The sequence below is a fragment of the Corapipo altera genome, unplaced genomic scaffold (assembly GCF_003945725.1).
Source record: "Corapipo altera isolate COAL_440 unplaced genomic scaffold, ASM394572v1 23, whole genome shotgun sequence".
NCBI lineage: Eukaryota > Metazoa > Chordata > Aves > Passeriformes > Pipridae > Corapipo > Corapipo altera.
This window is the reverse complement of record NW_020884878.1, coordinates 1,594,310-1,613,669: the sequence shown is the minus strand read 5'-3', so window position 1 is coordinate 1,613,669 and position 19,360 is coordinate 1,594,310. Positions and strand designations below refer to the sequence as shown.

Genomic DNA, 19,360 nt, shown 5'->3' with positions numbered 1-19,360 from the left:
AACATATTGAAACTCAGATTGGTTTTTCTGTCATTTTGCCTGGCACTGAGATCAAGCTGGGTCACCTGTAAGTGCTTGGGTTATCCTGTTTGCCCTTTCTGCATATGGGTGCAGAAGCTTTTTGATTGTACTCTGTAAGTTCTTTAAAAACTTCATTGTTACTGTAATAAATCTAGCTGAAGAAGATTTTTTTCCCCATGTTTCTTTAGCTCTTCCATGTCCATTCTCCTAAACCAAAATTTCTGATTCACCTGCTTACTTTTCCCCCTCTTTTTTTCCATCCCTGTGTGCTTCATTGTAAGCTGCTTTTTAATTTCTAGACAACTGCCTTTCTTTTGATCCCTAGCCTTTGGCTCATGTATTCCTTTTTTTTTTGACCATTGAATGGCACCATTTTGCTATCTGACCAACTCCTAAAAGCCAGTTGACTGAAATTCGCAGTAGTCAGTATTTTCTTTTTTTTTTTCCCCTTCTTCCCTAAATTTGCACTTGTTTTTATAAACTTACGGGAAATAAGTCCTGAGTGGCCCCGTGTGTATAAAGCTTAGCTTTAATTGCAGAAAGGTGAAATCTAAGAAGTTGGTCACCATAAATTTGTGGTTATGTTAGAATTAAATTTAAAAATACGTTGTATACCAAATGTAGTCTAGAGGCATATAAATCTTACCACTTCTTATCAGTAGATCTCACAATGGCTTGAAAAGTAGGTTATTAGCATTATCTTCACTTTAAGGAAGAGAAAACTGAAGCTCAGGGAGGTAAAATGATATGCCCAAGATTATCCATTAGTTCTTCATCCATATTGAGCTCCCCAGCAGTTGCAGTGGGTGGATGGTAACTGGGAAGACAAAATTCAGCAATAAAGGAGGTTGGATGTAAAAATTTTCCCAAGAGTGCAGTACATTATTGGACAGTAGAACAAAAAGATTTTTAATCCAGAAAATTTATCACAATATTTTGAATTACATTTGAATAGAATCTCAGTCCAGAAATACTTTTACTGCATCATGGGAGTGACTGAGCTTTGTTTGACTATTATGCTGCATATTCAGGAGTCCCATTTATCCCTCTCTCTCTCTGACAAACCAAAACCAGGATGATTAAATTTTACAAAGAGACAATGAACTCTTTTAGCCATACTTTACCTGCAGTAAAGAGCAAACAGCCAGCCATTGTAATGATTTTGCTGTCTGAATGTCTGCAAATAGTTGGGATTTATACATGCTAACTATTTATGCCAAAGGATGATCCATGTCACCAATTGAATTCCCTACTACCTAACTCTGAGCAGTGTTACCTTTTTTGGATATGTCATAAATTATATATTATGTAGGCATTCTGCATGTTTCGTGCTTCACAGCGAGAGGAGAACAACTTTTCCATGGTCTGGGGATGTTCCCTACACCCCTGCAGGCAGGAATCAAGATGAGCACTGCTGTAATTGCCCTCTGCAATTATTTTTCACGCAGAATATAATTCTTAACCTGAGTGTTTTCACTGCAGTCGAAGGTATGGGATAGTTCCCTGTTATACTGATTTAAAAGTCATCATTATTTCTGATTCTTTTAGGACCAGACAAACCTTGACAAAAAGGTTAATTGCAAGCCAGTAGAGCTACACTAATGCTTTGTTAGGGGGAACTAGCCATGCCTAGGTTTTTCAGAGCAAGGGCACTATAAAGAACATTAACATCTCGCCTTCAGATTTTAAACTCTTCATAAACTCTGTTGTAAGAATTTAGCTTTAAAATAGCATAATATATTTTATGAGCTAAATCTTTTGTTTTCAGTGTGGCTGTTAGCTGGGTAGTTAGATGTGTATTTGCAACTGTGCACAAATCCTGTCAGAGAGACTGTGAATTTTCAACTCCTAACTAAATATGGTGAGAATTTGAAGGGTTTTCTGACTTGCACACAGTTATATTTGAAAATATTTGCTTTTATCTGTGAAGGCAACGGGTAGGCCTGTGGACTGCTGAGGTTTGTTCAGGGAAAGTGGTTTAAGCAATAGTGGACCAAAAGAGCCGAAGTCCTTTTTTGCTCATTAGCCCATGCCCGGGCAGAAACTTTCCCAGCAGAGGGAACTGCCCAGATCTGACCCATCATCTGGGCAGGAGTGTTCCTATGTGATGCACAACAGGACTTGCTCCTTGGTGTGCATGGGAGCACTTTCAGAAGACTCACAGTTTTGGGTGAAGTCTAACCAATTCTCTGTTTTGTGACCTTGGGAGGAATCAGAGGGATTTAAAGGTTTTGTCTGAAGATAGTCTTTAGGAAAGAGTTGTTGAGGTATTTTCAAACCTAAATGATTCTGTGATTCTGTCCCATCCCTTCCACCATCTCTTCTGCTTGGGGAAGCCTCTCTTGCTGCACTTTCTTTGGACAGCTTTCTGTGTTTATATATTTTCTGGTTCTTTTTATGCCCTGCCACACACTGCAACAACATCTTTGACCTGGCTGACATTTCTCCTTACTCAGGGAGGCAGCAGAGATGAGGAGCGGGTGTTGGAGATGGATGGGAGTGTTTGTGTTCTGGATTGATCTGCAGGGTGTATTAATGGGAAGGAGGTTGGTAACCTGAAGGACAGAGAGAGGTCCCTGTAGCAGTGCAAGAGTGTGGGTGTCAGAAGGTCCCTGCACACAGAGAAAGCAGCAAGTGCGGCAGGGGAGGGGAGGTTTTTGGGGAGCAGCTGCCACAAAGCAGTTCCCATCCCAGCTGTCCAGTGTTACACAGAATGATGGATTCAGGATCTTAGGAAGAAAGTTGTGTGGACATAGTACTACTCTTGTTGGAGGAGTAGCAGATGGAAAGGCACATGCTATAGTGAGTAAGACAATTTGGACTTGCTGATGGTGGAGGGACAATAGGATGAAGTTCTAACATGGAAATACCGTTTCCCTCTCAGGCACCATGTAATTTCTGTAGTGGTGTATGAATCTAGGGAGTGGCTGAGTGAGCACCTAAGACCCATGTGGAAAGCTTTTCCTCCTCTGAGGAGGTGTTTGGGTGCTCTGCTTCACTTGACTATTGCCTACCTCCCTTCTGTACTCCTGCACTCCCCCAGGCATCCTGTCACAACATTAACAGCTTCAACTCATGTCACGGCATCTAAGATTTGAAAGAAATATCTATTTATTTTTTTAATTGATTTAGTCCTTCCATTTTTTCTTCTCTTCAGAGAAACCTTTGGCTCAGCCACTGTGTAAAGTATCCCACCAAGTCACCTCCAGCTCAGTTAGCCCCACAGTTAGAGGGCAGTCTTAATTAGAGCAAGAGACGTGGAATATATCTTGTGGATGTAAAATATTTAATTGTGTCTAAATTGCATGGAGGAAGAAGAAAGTTGCAGGCTTGGCAGGGGAACTTACAGCTGGGCCAAGGCAGAGAATAGCTTAGTCCATGTCTATCAGCATGGTGACCTTCTTCATGTCCCATTCTGTTAATTCTATGGGCTTGGTAAATCTTCATCTTCAGTTTAGTGAGAGTGCAGGAGTTTTGTTTTGAGTAATGGACAGGAACAGGGAAATATTTTGCTAGACTCCTATTTAAGAGACCCGTGTTTTGGATCATGAGAATGAATGCAGATCATGAGGGTTTTGTTTAAAGCAGGGGTACAGATGCTTCTTGTTTTGTCCACAAAAAGGAAAATAATTAAGGAGAACCAGAAGAAACAATCATTGTATGTGTATGCTATTCCAGAATTTTCCATTTGAGGTAGTTAACATTTTTGTCTGAAATACCCAGTTTAACTTCTTGTAAGGAGGAGCAGCTGCTGGCCTGATCTGGTGTGTGATCTGATGATGTTGCTTTTTTTCCCAAAAATCTGAGTGCAGTGGTGCAGGTTCAGGGTGTTATTTTTCAAGTGGTGCTATGGAAGAAAGACACAATGCAGCCGAGCTGAAGAGAGCATCAGAAGTGTTGCTTTTTCTCACGAGTATGTTCCCCCCCCACCCTTAAACCTGCTATTTGTGCAGCATCTTTACTCCTTCCAGACTGAAAATATCTGCGAGGACAGGCGGTCACTAATACAGGAGATAAAATTATCATTCTTTTCAAGTCTCTCTCTGTAGAGGAAAAGAAAGGAGAGAATCGTTTGAAGAAACATTGACAGCAGTAGGCAGCTATGCAAATTTTTCCTGGTCTATTTAAATGTACACATTGGTTTTAAATATAATTCTGAACATATCCAGTCTACAACAAGGTCAAGAAACGGAGAAATGTACCCTGTGCAGATTATTTCAGACCAGAGGCAGCCTGTATACATTTTCACCTTCCCACTCGTACCCCAGCATCTTGCTGCTATGTTTTTTGTTCTCTTGGGTTGTAAATAGGAAACAAAAGAACTGGGCACTTTTTTTGTCACACTATTGCAGATGGATAGATATAGATTGGAGCAGGTAAAATAATGCTGGACTTTGTGCTGAATTGGAAAAAAAGTCATTTTGGTGTATTCTGTGCTTCTGACATCCAGAATCATGAGCTTCACAGGGCTGAAAGAAGTGTGAAAATGTGAAGTCTCTAAATGAGGCTGGAAGGGCTTTTGCAAAAGGTCTGCTCTGGCACAAAGCAAAGCTTTGGTCTTGGCGGAGAAAGGACACGATGAAATGGTTTGTCCTATGAAAAGAAGAGGTCAGACTAGATGAGCAGAGTGGTAACCTTGAATGCTAAAACGTGTGACTTCTTTCTTTCACCTGATATTGATAATCTCACTGAAGTGGTAAGGGAGGATTTGGAAAAATCATAGTTTTTCCTTTCTTTTATTTTTACAGCAAAATGATTGCTGTTGTTTGGTTTGCATCTTACTGCTCCAGCTCTGTCTTCCCTATCTTCCCCTTGAATTCTGTATTTGTGGTTAATGCAGGACAGATGTTTTTCTTACCTAAAACAGTGACAAGGGATTTCTTACCAGTTTTGCTTTTATAAGAAGAGATGCATTTTAAAACCCATATTTTTGTGAGTGGTATCTCTCAGCCTGCAAAGCACCACGGAAAAGGATTTCTAGAGAGTACATGAATATATCTCCTATCATTGCTAGCCCCCGACTCTTCTCCAAATCCTCATTTAATCACTGCACAGATCAGTGCCCTACACCTTCATAAGTAAAGTAAGTAAGTAACCTTAAATCTTTAGCCATCAGCTGTCAGGAACATCACAGAATCACAGAATGGTTGAGGCTGGAAGGGATCTCTGGAAGTCATCTTGTCTAAACCTCTGCTCAAGCAGGACCACTTGCTCAGGACCATATCCCTACAGTTTTTGAATATCTCCAAGGATGAACATCTCTACAACATCTCTGGGCAACTTGTGCTGTTGCTCAAGTGACTTGTGTGTGACTTGTGTACTGTCATCCTCACAGTAAAACAGTGTTTTCCTGATGTTCAGACGGAACCTCTTGTGTTTCATTTTGTGCCCATTGTCTCTGGCCTTGTCACTAGGCACCACTGAAAAGGGCCTGGCTCCATCCTTTTTGCACCCTCCTGTCAGATATGTGTACACTTCAGTAAGATCTGTCCCCCAAGCCTTCTCCAAGCTGAGCAGTCCCAGCTCTCTCAGCCCTTTCTCAGATAAGAAATGCTCCAGTCCCTTAATCATCTCTGTGGCCCTTGGTTGGACTCTCTTCAGTATGTTCATGTCTCTTTTGTACTGGGGAGCCCACAGCTGGACACGGGACTCCAGGTACTGGCCTCACCACTGCTGAGTAAAAGGGAAGAATCACCTTCCTTGACCTGCTGGCAGTATTTTGTCTAATTCAACCAAGGATACTGCTCTCTTTCTTTCCAGCACAGACACATTCAATCTGGTTCCCCAGGACCTACAGGTCCTTTTCTGTCAAACCACTTTCCATGTGGGTGTCTCCCAGCATATATTGGTGCATGGGTTTGTACCTTCTTAGGTACAAGGCTTTGCACTTTTCCTTTCTGAACATGATGAGGTTCCTGTCAAGAGCTGGAGTAGCTGACAACACTGAGATGTGACAAACTGGGACTGTATCCAGCCGTTTGTCTGTGGTGGTTTTGTCTTTGCTGAGCATTTTTCCATCATCCCCATTTTAACTCTGTGAAGCAGGATGACAGACTGTCGCTTGGGGACTGGCCCAGATTTGTCCTTATGGACCACAGGGAAGTGTCTTTCCAGGGGAAGAGGACAGTGATTGTATGTGCATGTGTGTTTAAGTACCTACCCAGGGAAGTGGGTGAACACCTTCCCAGAGGAGAGCTGCTCTTTTTCTCTGATTCTTGCCGTGTGATTGCAGAGTGCCAAAAGAAATCACCTGGGTGCACCGTGACCTCCAGCAATTACTAGAAATTGGGCAGAGTTAGGGCAGAGCTGTCACAATGCTGTTACCATGCTCGCTTGCTCTTTGAAATTGCTGGTTAAGAAAGATGAACAGTTCTGACTTCTGTCTTAAAGCTTGTAGCAGTTTTATAGACAATTAGCAAAAAGAAAAGCACAAGAATTTCTTCTAGAAATTATTAGTTCATACTCAGATCACTGTAGTTTCCCTTGACCTTGTTTAATACAGAAAGTGCATATTCCTAATTGAATATCCCTGTAAGCTGCACAACCATCAGGCATACTCAAAGCTCACATTTAGAGTTTGCATTTCAAAAGTTAATAAAATGCTTCTATTTTTTTACCTTTTCCCAGTGAATTTTTTATGTGCATTTTTGAGGTCATATATAAATAGCCAGACACAAATGTTTGTGCTGTGCTGGTGGCATACCATGATATTTTGGGCTGTTCTAATTGCTAAATGATGAACAATGGATTTACATTTGCGTGAATGTGATATCTGTGTGGTAAAGGACAAAGTCAAATCGTACATTATTTTTCTTCCTGAAGTTTTATTGTCTTCTCTGTTCCCTGCTCTTTATTTTATCTACCCCTGGGCTTCCCTTAACTTTTCAAGTCTCTGACTCCTATTGGACAGGAGGCATTTAAAACTAAACCTAGCTAAGACAGAAATGTTGTGTTTACTTTCTCAGATATTAATATTTCCCCCAATTTTCACCTACTCAGCATTCAAGCTAAATAAAATTAAAACCTTCTCCTGAAGCCATTTCCTGTCTATAACTTCTTTGGTATTTTATCCACACCCCTCTGTTAAAAAAAAAAAAAAAAAGATGCTAAACTGAATGTTGAGCATCTCTTTCAATGTCCTTGGGGGGATTTTTCCTTCCTGCATATACCTGGATTTTCAATTTTCCTGCTTAACATTGAGGTGCTACACTGCTTAAACCCCGTGCCTTTTCTTTGCTACCCATCTACTCCATCCATTGTCACATTCACGCCAGTTGTCACGTTGGGGTGTTTTTCCAGCAGGACTGACTTGATGAAACATTCCTGGGTTGGTGCTGCTGTCAGTAACAAACTCTGCTCCTTGCTGAATGCTGCAGAAAAAAGTTCCCCAGGGACAGCCCAGTATGTGGATCGCAAGCTGCTCAAAGCAGCTGTTTATCATCAGTATAATAGCTAAATGTATTTCTTAATGCCATTTAAAATAGAGTTCCTAATCTGTCTTTAAAGGCTTAATGATTCCTTTTGTTTTAGTCTGAAGCATTTCTGCTGGTGCAGTCCTGAATTACTTTTTTTCCTAAGTTTTATTTTTGTCCCTGAATTTTAGCTGGGGCAAGAAATAGTAAAGACTTAAGGATCAGAATTTTGGGACTGATCCTTAGGAGGCAGGAGCCTTTCTGTAGCTGGGGAGTGATACCTAATAGGAGCTGAGGAAAAAAAACTACGGAGCAGTTAATTAGGGATGAGATAAGAAAAGGGTTTAATTTGTGCCTAGGCATAAAGATCAGAAGACACGTGTGCCGGCTGTGCCTGAGATGTTACAATTTATAATACTATCTGTCCAATCCCAAGTGTTTCCACCCTGTTGCCTTTGCTCTGGTCCACCCCTGGCCCATCCCCTGGAAATTGGGTCTGGGGGCTTTTTGGGACCCCTTCTTCATCATCTTCATCTTCTTCAGAGCACAGAGGGTACACGGTCACCCAGTTCCTTACTGTTCTCTTGCGTTTCAGGCCAGGTTTAGATGTCCTCAAACAGAAGAGGCCTGCCTTGACAAAAGACTAAACATTTTCTACTGGAATTCAGGGGTAGAATTGATATGGGGAACATAGAATGGGGTGATGGGGTAGGGAATGTGTAAACTATTGTGCTAAAGGGTGAGGGAATAAGGGCTGCTGCTTCTAAAATCTACTTTTAGTACTTAGCTACTTATAAAGCTTATAAAATTAGGAAAATAAGAAAAAAACAGATGGACCTTATGGCTTCGGGAGGATTTTCCTTCAGCAGGATTTGCAGACCTGGAAAGCATTTGCATTAACTTCAGTGGCTGAGAGTTAGATTTCAGCAGCAGAGTAAGTGCCCAGAAGACTGAAAGCACGATGTGATCCCTCTAATATAATGTCTCTAGCATGCAGAGTAGAGCACGTTGTGATTTCACTCACATTCACCCATGGTTGCCCAGAAGGAGCAGTATTTTTCCTCTTTGTCAAGGTCTCCAAGCCCAGAGCCTGGGGCTGCTCCGTGCAGCAATGTAGCAAAACTGGTCAAGTCTGAGACTTAAATATGAGCGAACGCAAAGGAGATTTACTAGCGATGAGTGAGGTCTGAGTACTTGTGACGTGATTTCCCTCTTTCCCGCAGGTTGGACCAAGTTTGCTCGGCTGACACGGGCCCTGACGAACAGCCGGAGTGTGCTGCAGCAGCTGACCCCGATGAACAAGGCCGAGGTGGTGCACAAGCACTCCCGCTTAGCTGAAGTAAGTGGGACGGACACCAGCCTGCTCCCTTCCTAAGGCAGGAAGAGACTAGGGGGGGAGGAAAAACCCCATCCTAATTCCCATCGATAAATAATATTTTTAGAGGGAAATATTTCCTGACTGATTTTTTCAGCCTCTCCTCTACTCGTCCTAAAGCATCACTACGTGCCAAGGCCACGTTTCTGGGACAGGTCACAAAAACATTCTCCGTGGGTCGCTTTTACTTACATGATCTGTTTCTGTGCGTGCAATCCTCTGTTTTCTGGTTGTTCCATAACTTTGGGTGCACAGTGTGCTCCTCCATGTGGAACCAGGCTTGATGTCCTTGAGTCCCATGGATGGTTGCTTACTCTCCCAGGGACATGGGATTGGTAGAGAAACCTCTCTGGAAGCATCCCTGTCTGTGTCCCTGGGGTTGTAGAGGCACATGGGCTGTGTATATACCCCAGTCTCGACCTTCCTGCGAAGTCATTCCTGCAGTATTTTGCTCATCACTTTTGTCTTCAGAACTGATGAATGAACCTCTTTGGCAGGTTGCAAACATCTCCTTAACAGTGCAGATGGTGAATACCTTCAGGTTAACTGATGAAACAGAGGTACTGCTTTCATCTTCATGTCCATTGGTAATGAAAAATAAATGGGTCAAAAATATATGGTCAAAATATATGGGCTACTGAGGATTACAGCCCTAGTCAACTTGTGCCAGAGAGTTTGTCCTTTGTCTCATGCTGAGAACTGGTTGCTGCTTTAAATATTTTTATGGGTTTTTTCATTCCCTTTCTGGTTTTAGTGAACTTTGATAATAACAACTCAAATTTGAAGAGGAGCATTATCTCCATAGCTCACCCCTTGCAGAACATAATGCTCCCCTTTATCAGGCTTAACAGTTATCAGCCACTTTCATTAGCTATACACGGGAATAATTCAGAGAGTCTGTGGTGAATGCAGCTGACTAACAAGATATTGTGTATTCTTTAGTGATTTAAAATTAAAAATTCATGCGGCATGAAAGAAATAATCATTATAGTTCAGTGGTCTCCACAGCCACTTGCCACCCACTCACCATGTCAAACTCAGCATGATATTATGTTAAGAATAATAATTATGCTTTTACAGTATCATGGGAACTCCTAAGCACTCCACCACCAGAGGCACAGGGAACTATCAAGCTTATGTTAATCGCATTCGGCTTGAGCCCTAAGTAGCTTATTATTCCAGCTATGGTGAGGATGTTTCCAGCTCCTGCCCCAGTGAACAAGGCAGGGAACAAATAGGTCTGGAGAAACCAAGGAAAGAAGTCCCAGTGCTGATTTATCATCAAAATGTTGAACGCTGATGAGTCCAAAGAGATAAGTGGAGATAAAAAAGATATTATGAGGCAAAGCCAAAATGATGTTATGTGTAGGGGAAAATTTTGGCTTTGAAAGAAGTGTAATGGATTTTCACAAAGGCTGCTTTCAAAAAATGGCTGTATTGATCATTGCTTTAATTCCAGGGGAAAACCCATGGATCCACCAGCGAGTTCAGTGTGCCACAGTGGCCAGCTTTGCCTGTTGGGTGGTTATAGGAATGTAGAAGTGCTGTTAGTGAATCTTTCCTGGTACCTGGGGAGGGGACACCTGGAGGCTGATATTTTTATGGGTCTCACCAGGGGTTTGGCATCTGTGAGGGTCTCTGACAAGTGCCAGTGGGACTACACTGCTTGGTGTGTGTTGCCCTTCAGCTGGCGTTCCACACACGGCTTTGTGCTACAGCAGAGCTGGTGTTGGCAAAGGGAGCAGCCATGGGCTCCTGAGGGGCTCTGCTGCACTCTCACTGCTGCCTGGGTAGTGGGTCTAGTGCTTTTCTGCCACAGGGTAAATTTATGCAATTCAACTGACCCTGTAGAATATAAATGGCCAACTAATGTAACAAGTTAGTTTTTAGTTGTATCAGCTTAACTGACTTTCCTCACAGATCGTGATTGCTAAATATGAGCTTAGGGAGGGTGGGAACAGGTAGGCAGAAGCAGGTTTGCATCCCTTCAGGGTGCAGCCTGACGTTGGCCCAGATGAGACATGTTGGGAAGCCACATCCCCTGGCAAAGTATGAGAGAGGCTGCTCTTGTTGCTCCTTGGTGATTTCTGAAGAACAGATTTTCAGCACAGCCAGACTTTCACTGTCTGTTTTCAGGAACAGCTTTCTCTTAAAAACATCTAAAAAACAAGACTGCAAAGAATTAATGGACAATCTGCATCTGTGGTACTTGAATTCATATTCTTAGCTGTTGTGCAGTTTATTCAGAGCCATTTACTCCTCTTCATCAAGGAAGCATCCAGGGTTTTATCAGTTTTACACATATGAGACTGCTGTTTGCAATCCAGCTCTCCCTGGAGATACAGTGCATCAGCTCCAATGTGGGACAGGTGTAGGATTGAAAAGAGTTTTAAAGTTGCTGTAATTATTTATTTTATCCCATAGAGACTTGAGATCCACAAATCTAAAAGGTGTTATTAGTTCCAAAATACATGTGGATCTTTCAGTTGTCAGAGCAATATATTGCCACGTGTGCATTCCTTTGTGCTTTTGTTTCTTGTGTTGGACTGAGATAAGAGGTAATTAGATTAACTGGGAGGAATGTCTTAAGTGAATTTGGCTTGGTTCCTTTGCAGTATTTCTAGTTCCACATTTTCCAACAGTGAGCATACAGGAGATTATAGTCCTGCGCAAAAAATGAGAAGTAATTACAGGAAATAAAAGAGAACCCTCTAGTGATATTGAGCTTGTAAGAACAGCAACTTTTTGAAGAAAATAAGAAGGAAGCATGATATTGCCACCGGGGTGTTAGGGCAGAAGTCGTGCACACAATGCTTCATTTTAGGAGGTGTTGCTCTGGCTCAACAGCAGTTTAAAAAAGAGGTCAGGCACAAGGAATTAGTCCTGTAATGCTTCCAAATATGAGTGCTCATGTTTAGATTAAGTGTTAGGAAGAAATTCTTTACTGTGAGGGTGGTGAGGCAGTCGAAAAGGTTGCCCAGAGAAGTTGCAGATGCCCCATCCCTGAAAGTGTTTAAGACCAGATGAATGGGCCTTGGAGCAACCTGGTCTAATGGAAGATTCCCTGGCTGGAGATAGATGATCTTTAAGGTCCCTTCCAACCTTAACTGTTCCATGATTCTATGTTCATAGCTGCAGAGCATAAGCTGGTGTGGGAGTACCCACGACCTGTCTATGGAACCTCTCTTCCCTTGCTGTTGGCATGGTTTCCCCTCAGTCCATCTGCAGAGACCTCCTTTTTTGCAGGACTATCCTTAGATGCCGTGCTGCTCCTATTCACTGAGTGATACTTGCCTCCACACATTCTAAATAAATCAGATAATTTGAAAACTGTGGGTTGACTTGCAGTGTCCAACAAACACAGTCCCATCTTTGTTCTGCTCCTTACAGAAATCCATAAGACCCCTTATTGGATCATATTTGTTGAAAACAGTAGCATTTGCTTCTCTATCTTTTACAGGTTCTCCAGCTGGGATCTGATATTCTTCCTCAGTACAAGCAAGAAGCTCCAAAGACTCCACCACACATTATACTACACTATTGTGCTTTTAAGACCACTTGGGACTGGGTCATCTTAATTCTAACCTTCTACACAGCAATTATGGTTCCATATAACGTGTCCTTCAAGACAAAACAGAACAACATTGCCTGGCTCGTGCTGGACAGTGTAGTGGATGTTATTTTTCTGGTTGACATTGTTTTGAACTTTCATACGACCTTTGTTGGCCCTGGTGGAGAGGTTATATCTGATCCCAAACTCATACGGATGAACTACCTGAAAACGTGGTTTGTGATTGATCTTCTGTCCTGTTTACCATATGACATCATCAATGCCTTTGAGAATGTGGATGAGGTAAGTAATTTTAGTCTGTCTCAAAAGGATTATTTTAATTAGGGGTTAATTTAGAAGCATGTTCCCAGGCAGCTGGCAGCAATAAGAGGCAACTCATGCTCTGTGCAAATACGTGGGGATGGCCTTAAGCTGCTGGGCTCTACCTACAAGACATTCCTGTGTTGAAGAAGAGGTGTCTTGTGATTTCAGTACCACGTGTGGGTGTTTAATGCTATGAGGTTTAGAATTGCTTGCTTGTCATCCAAAAGCACTGATGCAAGTCCATATCAAAATGGGCTGGACCAGTTGGGATGTCCCCTGTCACAGCTTCCTTTTCAGCTCATACCCAGCAGTCCTAATCCTTTGCAGGGCTTGATGTAAATAATTACAATTCTGTATCTGCTCTGGCTGAAGCTGGTGGCAAATTTGCCACTGACTTATACAAAAGCAGAGAATGGCTCTGAATGAGCATTTTTTAAATCCTGCCCTAGGATTAATTTGAACCAGGCTGTGATATTTTTTTTTTATTTGATTTCACTTTAAATGTCTGGCTGGGAGGTAGATGCATTTCTGGTTTGGTTTTTATTGGGTTTTTTTTAAACAGTTCTTCAACTACTGCTGGAATTTTAGAAACTGTTTGAGGAGAGAAAACATAAATATCTTAAATGGATGCTGAATTAAAGCTTTTTAACTGCTAAATGTGTTAACATTTATGAAATTGAGCTTGCAGCCTGAGCTAATAGAGAACACAAGCAATAACTACGACAAATAATGCATGCACAACTCAGTGTAGAGAAATTCATTATTAAAATGCAACTATAATGGCATTAGGACTTGTTTTAATTTTTCTCTAGAGCCTTTTATCTTTAGGGCCATAAACAGATGAAAAAGCCACTGATAATTTTTTCACATTGTATAGTTTTTTCTCAGAATATCGTTTAGTGTTTTGTTTGTTTGTTTTTATAATTCTCAAATTCTACAGTTATATATCCTCACTATATAAAATCTACATTCTTATTTTTTAGTGCAGAATTTGCTGCAAATTTGTAGAGCTCCTTTAAAATTCCATTCCTGTCTCTGTGCTGAGTACCATCCTTTGACATTGTTCCATTTTATTTATAGCAAATATGACAGAAGTGATAATACTTGCAGCTTAAATTCAAGATCATATGAGGGCTGCCCATCTGAAAGCAGGTTGTACAATCAGGCTGTGTAAGAAGGTGGTATTATAAAGGTTGTAAAGATAATACAGATTTTTAAAATAACCAATTTCAGGCTCGGAAGAACCTGATTTTTATAAAAATGCAGCATTATCTCTAGTTTTTTGTGTTTTGATTTGTAAAACAAAGAGAAAACTTCTATGCTCAAACAATACAGATTTAAATGATGAGCTTAACCTCTTCCTCTAACATATAGATGGGAAATAAACCATCTGCAATATTTCTGACAGGGAAGAGAATTACTGGCATAGTGCATTATAATTGAGACACTTAAAGTGGCAAACTTGAACCAAAATGTAGTAACAATAGCAAGATATCATGATCTCCAGCGATCCTGGAGCTGCTGTCACCTGCCTTAAAACAAATGAGATATTAACTACTTTTTAATAAGAGAACCAAGAATAACATTTGCGTGTCATGAAATGGTGTGTTATGGCTTTGGAGCCTCCAGCAGACATTGGCTTTTAACTGCTTATGTACTTGATTTCAAACCCCACCAACTCCAGTTTTCCCTAGTGCCTGAAAAGAATTGATTTTGAAACAGGTATGTAAACAGTCAGTCTTTCATCCTTGGGTCAACATTTCTCTTTTTCTCTGTCTTCCAAGGGAGTTTTTTTATTATTATTTTTTGGCGATAGGTCTTCATTTGTGATATTTAAGAGCTTTGAGCTGGTTGGTGTGTTCTGGGTGGTTGTAGTTATTAATGCTCTTTATTTTCATTTGGCTTTTAACATTTATTTTAACTAGTACTTCTTGTCTGGGATTTAACTTTTTGGCCCCCCAGCAGTAGTGTGTTCATACACTGTTCATAGGTAAAGAATAAGGAAATTGATAATCTTAATTTGGAAGAGATGCTCTGATTAAAAGCAGAGTTTCTCATTAGAAGCTGGGTGTTTCCTTCTTAAAGCAAGTAGGAGAGAGAATTCTTTTAGGTCTTGATTTTGGTAGGTTTTAGCTCTACATCTTGTCCCTGTGTGTTGGTGAGGACATTCATAGCATTCAAGACAGTGATTGTGGCATTTCAGATAAAGTTACAGAAAATCAGACCTTAGTAGTAAAGACCTTGGTGGCAGGTCCTGGTGCTCTGAGTTCTTGGTGCAGTGGTGAGGGATGGACCCAAATCAGAGTGAATAGCCCTAAAAACCAGAGAGTGAAAGATGACTTTCCAAGTGTCCCTAGTTTGTCCCACCTCCATCCTTCATTTTTCCACATAAAGCATCAAATGCATTTTCTTCTAGTTGTTAAGGGGGGATTTCTTTTCCTCCCTATGGACAGATGTCTCATAAGGAAGGATATGGCCGAGGAAGTTTGGGTTTGTGTCTCTCCGTGGCAGACTGCTCTGTGTGATACAGGTGCTTGAAGTGGATTAAGATGCCTTAAGCACCAGAGTGCTATTTATAATGCCAAAATTAAGGAGCAAAAACCAAAGATTAAAAAAAAAAATGGAGTTTGAAAAAAGGAAATGTTTCTTACTGAGGGTTGTAGCTGTTCAAATGCAGCCAGTCTTGGCTTGGATAAGAAATGGTGTAATTTCCATCATACTGTCATTTCCATCATGGACAATGTTAGGTCAAGGCTGGATTCGTGTGAAATTCCCACCTGAGGCAAATATGACTGCAAATCAAAGTTATTTTGTTGTTCAGTGGATGTAGAGGCATGGTAGGAGGATTTGATGGAAAGGATTATGGCACACAAATTGAGAAATGGCGGGTATTAAGATGATTTGAGGCAGAATTAGAGGTGTAGGTTTCCATGCCTGGAGTTACCAAGCCAGGCTGTTAGAGTCTGCTCAGGGGGATTGGGATGTGTGACAAAGAGGGGGAAAGGTAGGATAATGAGAGATACCTTGCACAGCATAGAGTGATCTAAGTTGATGTGATGGACGAGGAATTAAGTGGCTAAGTAGTATTGAAAGGGTAGGAGAATAAGGTAAAATAGACTGGAGAAAAATGAGCTAAGAGAGAGAAAATGGAATCCTCAGTGGGATACTTACTTTATTTAGGAGAATTGGTAGGATGGTAGTCCTAGAAATCAGAAAAATGCATGACATCTTTTCTGATTGGGAAACATTACTTGCACTGAAATACATTCTGGCTAAAACAAAGCCATACAGAAAACCTTTCTTATACAGAAGTGTGAGAGGGGACACTATAACACAGACTGAGGAATCCAGCCAGTTTTCAAGGTATGAACCAGAATGCAGAGTGTGTGCCCAGAAGCTCTGAAACTAGGCTGATTTTTATTTCTTTTTAAATAAAAGAGTTCTCTGAAACTTCATATTTAATCCAAAAATGTCTGTCTGTCTCTTTTTTACTGAAGAAAAAAAAAAGAAAAAAGACACAAAATTTTGGAGTAATGGGTTTTGATAGCGGTGTTTGGATCCAAAGATTTTAGTCCCATGTCAGTCTGGGCTGCTAAAAGCCATTTTTTCCATATAAGTCACAATTACCAGAATCACACTGTGCTGAAATTGCCAGCAAATGAGTTTACAGCGTGCCTGCAGACACTGCCCAGATACGGTCAAACCATTTTACAACTCCCTTTGGGACCAAATACATCAATTTGCATCCCAGGAAAACAGCATGTTGTGCAGGTGTTTGGCTCTTGTCCTCACATGGAGCCATGCAACTGGGAGAGTTCCTGGAGTTGGAAGGACCTCAGGTACCCTCACTCAGGTACAGACACACTGATACAGTGCTGCTGAGCACAGCTTTTGAGCTTCTGTAAATAAGTATATTAGGTATTATATATTCCCCATATTAGGAGGATGGACAAGCTTTTGGCCAAATGGAAAATACTTTCACAAATAAGGTATTAAATTCAGCCGAAAAAGACTCTTTTACTAACAGAAGAATATAATTTTGTTTTGTTTTGTGTTTTTGTTTTTGATTTCTCCCTGAATTTTTACTGAGATTTATGAGTTTCTGAGTTTGTCATGAAACAAAACCAAGAAGCTTGTTCTCACCTCTGTTGGAAATGTGGTCATAAAATGACATGTCACACGCTGCAAAGAATGGAACAAGAAGTCAAAGTGGTACATACAGATAACCAAATAGATGGTTTTCAAATGAGTTGTGTAAAAGATCATCCTTTCTGCAAAAATTAGTTTTTGTGAGCCAATGGCTGGAAGCGAAAGTTACAGAAATCTAAATGACCTAAAACCAAAGTTCTCTGTCTGTTGTTTAATAATTTAAGACTGCATGACCCAGTGGCCTTTAAAATTCAGTGATCTTCACAGGGCATATTATGGCATAGGGTTCTTGTAGTTGTAATTTTCTTTTAATTATTATTATCGATCTATTTCAGCAGTGGCAGAAACTTCCTTGTATCACTGCAATTAATAGCAACTAAAATAGCAATGTCTGTAAATTGAAAGTAAAAGCTGATACAGCTACTGTAGTCATATTCACTTCTTCAGTACTTAACTGCAAACATTCCCTTTTCAGGAGGTATTGGAAGGAGGGTTTAAGGGCCCCAGACTGAGTGGCATATGCAAGGTGAAGATAAATTGATGGTTTTCAATAATGTGGCTTTGGCTCTGAAATACAGTCCCTGGCTTGCTACCTTTTTAAAATCTAGGTGGCTTACCTGGACAAAATAATTCCTGGAACTAAATCTGCAGCCAAGTGTTAAACTACGATGAAAACTCCTAGCAATGTAACAACAGAGGCACTGAGCCTGGGACCTGGCATTTTCCTCTTTTTTATGCAGTCAGAAGACAATTAAATATGAAGAACACTGTCATTCTGTTGTAGCGTGCAAGAAACAACAATATAACAATACAGTGGCATGGCTATGGTATCCAAATATAAATGTATCCACTGTAGGCATAAATTATGTAGGTGGTCAACCATATTCACTCCTGTCACTTACTCCCCCCTATTACTCCTTACTTGCAGAATTACACTACTTTTCTTTATTTTTCATTCAAGCTAAGGTTTTATTAAAATTCTGCCACTGTTTAATTAATTAATCAGCTGTTAATTTTTTTTTAAATTAATTATCCAGCTATTTTAGTGCTGCACAAGGCCTGGGATATTTCTACAGGTTCCCATGTGGAGACATGAGAATGCCTTCATGATGTGAAGGGCAACTTCTGAAAGGGAGAACCTGAGCTGGAGCCGATGTAGGGGGTGGTGGGAGTGCAGGCAGGGTTGTCCCACGAGGTGGGTGTGACCTGGTAACCTGGTAGCCTCGTGCTGCGTCACTCTCACGTGGGTTATGGCAAACTGAACTGCAATTATATGTCCCAGTGGTCTTTTTTTCCCCTTTTTTTTTTCTTTTTTATTGTGGTATATATGTTACTGGGAAGCAGATGTTGGGTACAAGCCATTTAATTTCAATCTTTAGTCAGAGCTGTATTAACTGGTAGAGTCCAACAGGGCAAATTGTGTGTGGAGTACTTCAAAGGGAAGCTTCGAGTCCTGTGTGATCTCTTTGCTCACAGAGGAGGAGAAGGCTTACAAAGGAGAGGAGGTAAAGGAAGTAATCTGGTCAGATACTCACTGGAATAATGGTGATGGGAGCAGCACAAATCCACGTTACCAACTGCTAAATGCAGCCATCAGTGGGAGGAAGAGAGTCACAGGCTTAGGGACAGGCAAAATGGAGCCAAGGTGCAGCCTTGGAGAAACCAACTGCATGGCTAATCTCTGAATTAGCAAAGTTTTACTACAGAGATAGCCTTGTAACTTGATGTGTTTATTTTGTTCGACTCTGTGTTGGTGTTACATCTATCCCTTGATGTCAGGGATATGTGTAGCTCCAGAAGTACTCTCAGAGACTTTGTAGCTCCGGTTACTGTCTCTAGGTATTTCTTCTCTTTTTATTCCTGTATTGGTATAGGAAATGTTTAAGTTGTTGCTGGCATTAAATGATCACCTAAGTTCAGTATCCTGCTCAGAAGCTGTCCCAACTGATGAGTACACCCTTTCTTCTCCCTTCCATTTCACCTTCCCCAAGTGAATGAAAATTATCAGATTTTATTATATCATCTTTTCTTCCCGGGTCAGGCACACTCGTGCACTAACAAATAGTGCAAGATGCCACATCCCTCTTAACTTGAAACTAGAAGAAATATTTTGAAATCACCCTTCCTTTTATAACCTCAGTTATTTACTGTTTGAAATGTATTGCATTGTGTAGTTGTGCCATAAACGGTTCCCTAGAAGTTTATTTATAATGTTACAGCTTATTGACATTTGTGTTAGAGAAAAAAAAAGGAAATCTCCTGAGTCCTCATGGGAAAAAAAAGATAAATCTCAAGCAATAAATTTAGAGGTACTTTCAGAGAATGCACAAAAAAACCTACTTGTTTCCATTTTGATGTAAGGACTTAATTTTGTGCTCACTGCAGTCACTACTCCCATTGCTTCCAGTGGTGCAAGGTCAAGTATTAAACGGGTTCTGCTTATATCTGGACCCAGGATCTAGAGAGCTTGTGCAGAAGAAGCAAAGCCCTTTACTTCTGTGTGTTTTTACATAATGGAATACAACTCTA

General features: G+C 40.8%; 1 protein-coding gene across 1 annotated transcript in view; it reads left to right on the top strand.

Moving 5' to 3' along the window:
- The window catches only part of KCNH5 (potassium voltage-gated channel subfamily H member 5), a 155,835-nt gene that overhangs the window by 20,138 nt on the left and 116,337 nt on the right, over positions 1 to 19,360 (top strand). Inside the window, exons 5-6 of the mRNA XM_027637916.1 lie at positions 8,657 to 8,772; positions 12,269 to 12,661. Of these exons, the coding sequence (XP_027493717.1) occupies positions 8,657 to 8,772; positions 12,269 to 12,661 (509 nt within the window). The remainder of the gene's footprint in view (positions 1 to 8,656; positions 8,773 to 12,268; positions 12,662 to 19,360) is intronic.